Consider the following 4750-nt stretch of genomic DNA (forward strand, 5'->3'; position numbering starts at 1 on the left):
TGGCCACACTCCCAAAATCTTTCTCACAGTTGGTTGTCCCAGTTGGTGGCCTGGCGGTAATACCCACAGTGAAAATCTCTCTTCACCTTCTCTATTCAGTGAGGCTGTTGGTTGGATTCTTAGCAGCATAAAACCTAGCAGTAAACTAAAACTACACAGGCTTGGGAAAGGGATCTAGTTGACACCAACTGCTTGCCTAGATCCCAAAACCAGCCTCAAAAGAATAAAAAACACAGCCCTTTGTGGGCAAGAACAGGTATGGAGGTAAATGCAATAGGGCTGTTGCTTCTCAAAAAAAGTAACAGCTTATGTGCTATTTCTTCTTTTTTCTTCTTTAAACACAACACAAAACAGAATTCCTAGCAAGGCAAAACTGTAACTTCAGCTGGGGAGGGACCAACAGCCACTAGAAAATCAATGTCCTGGTGGCTACTGGGGAGCTCCCCTGGCTCTGTTGGGACCCAGTCAGCTGTCTGGGTTCTTTTCTGCCTCTTTGGAATGGATAATGTACATGAAGGTCTGCTCGATGGTGAAGTCGGGCGGGAGGCTGCCCTTGTGCACACCGACATGCTTGCTCATGAGGTTAAGGGTGGAACTATAGTGGCCACAGACTGTGCAGCGGTACATAAGGGCCCCCGAATGCGTCTTGAGATGGCACTTGATGGTCGAGCGGCCTCTGAAAAACTTGTGGCATACCTTACACTGGTACGGCTTCTCGCCCGTGTGGATCCGCCGGTGGTAGTTGAACTCGCTTGTGTGGGCAAATCTTTTGCCACAGACCTTGCAGCTATACTTGCTGTTTCCAGGCTGGCCCTGCAGAGCCAGCTCCTCACTCAGAAACTCCTCTGCAGGCAGCTTCCGCTTCTGGAGAGCGGGGTGTTGTAGCCCAAATCCAGGCCGCACCTCAAGGCCACTGTTGCATTTGTGCTGGCTGACGTGGTAGCGATAGGCAGCCTCTGACTTAAAGCTCTGGCTGCACAAGTGGCAGTGGAAGAGGGCATCTTCCAGACTTTGGTGCACAGCCATGTGCTTCTCTAGAAGATGCCAGTCCACAAAGCTGTTGGCACAGACAGAGCAGGAGAAGACTGAAATGCCGAGATGGGAGAGTGTATGCCACATGAGGCTGCAGAGGTTGAGGTGACGCTGGTCACAAATGCTGCAGGCCTGGCCCTTCAAGTTTAGATGATCGAGGATGTGGCCCCGGACCACGTGGAAATCTTTGGCCAGTGCTTTTCCACAGGCAGCACATTTCAACTCTGGGGACGCTGCCCCTGAAAACAGACCCAGCTTCCCAGGCAGGGGATCGTTCGGGTGGACAATGATGTTGTTCTCAAATATTCCATCCCGTCGGTGTAGGGTCAGCTGCCATTGGGTAAAAAACTTAGTTTCACACATGTCGCAGGAGAAGAGAAAAATACCAATGTGGGACAAGACGTGGGTCACCCGGGAGTTTCGGTCCTGGAAGTGGGTCTCACAGACCTTGCAGTTGCCTGTCAGCAGGTCCACATGGTCCCGAGCATGCTGCCGGATCAGTTGAATGTTGGGCTCTAGAACTTTCTTGCACACCTGGCAGGGCATGGCCTTATTCTCCCGATTGTCATTCTCTCCAAAAGTCAGCTCATCCTCACTGTCATCACTCAGCTCAATCACCTCCTCAGCTGTGCCTATCTCCTCAGTGGGGTCTTCAAACTGCAAGTCATCCTCCCCCAGGTCCTCCAGCTGGAGCTCATCTATCTGCCCAAAGCTGGGATCTTTGGGGTGGTCGCTATTGCTCAGACAGGAGTTGGTCCCAGTGGTAATGTCTATTGCATTGTCAGGGGTGAAGAAGCTGTTTTTACTGAAGTCTCCATTGCTTTGAACTTTGTATGGCTGGCAGGAGCTGGTGCTGGTCTGGATGCCCGTGCTGATAGTGCCTAGGACCGGCTGGGTCACCACATTAGGAATGGATATGAAAGGAGTAGGGGCGTCATGGTCTTCTGTCTTTGGTGGCAAAGGTGGCTGCAGCAGAGGCAGGCTATGGTTAGTGTCACTGGCAACATTCCTCTCTTCCTCTTTATAGCTCCCTCCAGCATCACTGGGCAACACATAGTTTCTGTCAGGACCAAAGTGTTCCCCACCACCCCGGAGTTCTCCAAGGGGATGGGCAGATTCTGCTGAAGGACCACTCAGGGTACCAGAGTGGCTCTCACTCGTGCTGGTCAGGGGCTTGGCCACAGCAGTGCTCTCCAGGTCAGGAAAGGTAGAGTGACAGGCCCGGAGGAGGTCCTCCATACCCAGACGCTCAGCCACCTCGTAGATGACCCCAACATTGATCAGGTCAGTGAAGAGCTCTGACGTATAGACAAAGCTCAGAATCTTCTCAAAGTTAGCGGGGGTGATGAAGTCCACCACATAGGTCCTGGCAGCATCAAGCCCAGTATTCAGGAAGAGGTTCTGGAAGTAGCCAGCCGCACAGGCCAACACAGCCTTGTGGGCTGGGAAGGAGCGGCTCCCCACCACGATGGTGACGTCACACATGGTCTCTGAGAGCCGGCACTTGTTGAGTTCCTTCAGCAGGTTGTTGGGGTGGTTGGTGCTTTGCAGTTTGATCCTCATGCCCATCTTAGCAGCTCCTATGAAGTTACCTCCTTCTTAGCACAGTTAATCTGTGGACAGCAAAAGAAAAAGATGGATGGCTAAACACAACCCTACAAGAGAGGGGCTCTGCAGGAGAAAATACCACTGTTCTGAACACTTCCAAGCCCCCAGTAGGGAGCAGGACTGAATGGACATGGAGAGCTGCTCCACTCCAGTGGAGGCAAGGACAACACTAATGACGACACAATGACATCTCTCCCTGCATACACCCAAATACGAAGTTATTGTGACAAAACCCAAAAGGACTGAAAAAAATCTGACAGCTTGGTCATAAGAGCCGGTAAGAGTTTGTAGGACTTGTTGGACAGAAGCCATTGACCAGAGCCCAGCCACAGGCACTTCCCTCAGACACAATCTTATTCTTCAGTACCAGAGCAACTGGCTCAGATTTTTCTTATATTAATTTTCTCCTAAATACAAGCTTTCCTATCTCGTTGAGTATATTCTCTTCCTTCACAATACCAAATGCCATACACGTACTTGAACACAGTTATCAGAGCTCCATTAGCTACTGAGGAAAAGATAAGGGCACTTGATCTTTTAGTTTTCTGTCACTGCTGAGTCCTCTCAACCCCTAAATAAATCTCCCTTTCTTGAATTCTCATCTCTCTCTACTTACACTACATGCCTGCTCTCTGGCCTTTCTATAACCCAGCCACCCCTGATACTGCTCTAACACATTCCCTGTATTCTGTGAATGAAGTTACAACATTAAGAACCCAAAGAAGTAAAGCAAAGTGAAACACAACTGGTAGTATTTAATATTACTCGAATATATTTTATTCCTTTTTCCACCCTTTTCAGGGTTTATGCCTATGTTGACCCTGAATCAACAGATTTACTTGATGCCATAAGACATCTAATTATTCAGGTAAGAGTCCTAGAGGCTTGTTCCATACCACTTTCCCCCTTTCCTCCTGCATGCCTGAGGAAGAAGAGCTGGATGCATTCCTGTTCAGTCTCAGACTCTCCCTGAGCAACACAGCCCCTTTCTCCATCTCATCAGATTCCAGCAACAACTCCCAACTTTTTCTGGGGCCCGGGAAGCTTCTGAGTATTGTCGGGTACCAGCCAAGCATCTCCCAGGCCCCAGTGGCCACCCACCAACGGTCGGCGGGTCGGGCACTGGGCAGCCTGAGCAGGGGGCGGGAAGGAAGGGTCGGAACTTCCGAGGACCCCCAACAACCCGATGGCGCCGCGTTCCCCACTCTGGAGAGCCGAATCCAGGAGGGAAGGGCGCTGGACCAGGCTGGGGCACCCCATCTGGGGGCACCAAGCGCCTCGGCCCCTCCACAAACAGCGCGGGGTTCACCCGGGCGACCTGGGCGGGGGCGCGGGGCTGGATACGGGGCCGCGGGAGGGGCGGCGGGGCCGGCCGGGCTCGGCGCGCGGGCGGGGAGGGTGGTCCGGCCGAGAGGACAGGGCAGGAGGGAGCTTGCGAGAGCGAGAGAAACCCGGGCTGCGGCAGCCCCCGGCCCGGCTGCGCTTACCCGGCTCCGCGGGGCCCCGAGCACCATCGCCGCCGCCGCCTCACACAAAGGCCCCGGCCCTCTGTGCCCGGCCCGACGAGGAGGCGGCGCCGCCGGCCGCGGCCAGAGTCTCCATCCGCCGCGCGGCTCGCCGCGCCGGCCCGGGCCGCCCCGGCCGCCCGGCCCGCAGCGCCCCCCGCCGTCCCGGAGGAGGCAGCGCCCCCCGCCGCCCGGCCGCAGCGCCCTCCGCCGCCCGGGAGGAGGCAGCGCCCCCCCATGGCGGGGCCCCGCGGAGCCCAGCGGGCGGGTCCCGGGTCCTCCGGCCTGGCTTTGGCCTGGCTTTGGCCCAGCGCTGCCCCACCTGCGGAGGACCACTCCCTCCGCGCCCTGGGGTCTAAAGAGTGAAACACCTCTCCGGACCCTCATCGCCTCCCCTGTTCTGCGCTCACAATTCCAAAAGCTTCTCCTCAGAACGTCCGCTGTTGTGGTTTGACAAAAAGTTGTAAGATTATTTAATTAATGAGCTTCCTGAAGGCAGGGATCTGTGACTTTGCACACGACTGTATCTCCACTCTTATGCCCTTCCTGGCACAGACGGTAAGAGCTTAATAAAGCCTGTTTGAATGAATGAATGACGGAGTACT

The 4750-nt window shown here is 54.5% G+C and overlaps 1 protein-coding gene across 1 annotated transcript; it reads right to left on the reverse strand.

Moving 5' to 3' along the window:
- Positions 1-339: 339 nt before the first annotated feature.
- On the reverse strand, positions 340-4269 carry ZBTB39 (zinc finger and BTB domain containing 39). The gene is made up of 2 exons (XM_012777018.3): positions 4128-4269; positions 340-2645 (listed from the first exon to the last, which is right to left on the reverse strand). Exon 2 carries the CDS (start codon positions 2599-2601, stop codon positions 466-468), a length of 2136 nt encoding a protein of 711 aa, XP_012632472.1. The 5' UTR covers positions 2602-2645; positions 4128-4269; the 3' UTR covers positions 340-465.
- Between the last annotated feature and the right edge of the window lie 481 nt (positions 4270-4750).

Source organism: Microcebus murinus, chromosome 10 (assembly GCF_040939455.1).
Source record: "Microcebus murinus isolate Inina chromosome 10, M.murinus_Inina_mat1.0, whole genome shotgun sequence".
Taxonomy (NCBI): Eukaryota; Metazoa; Chordata; class Mammalia; order Primates; family Cheirogaleidae; genus Microcebus; species Microcebus murinus.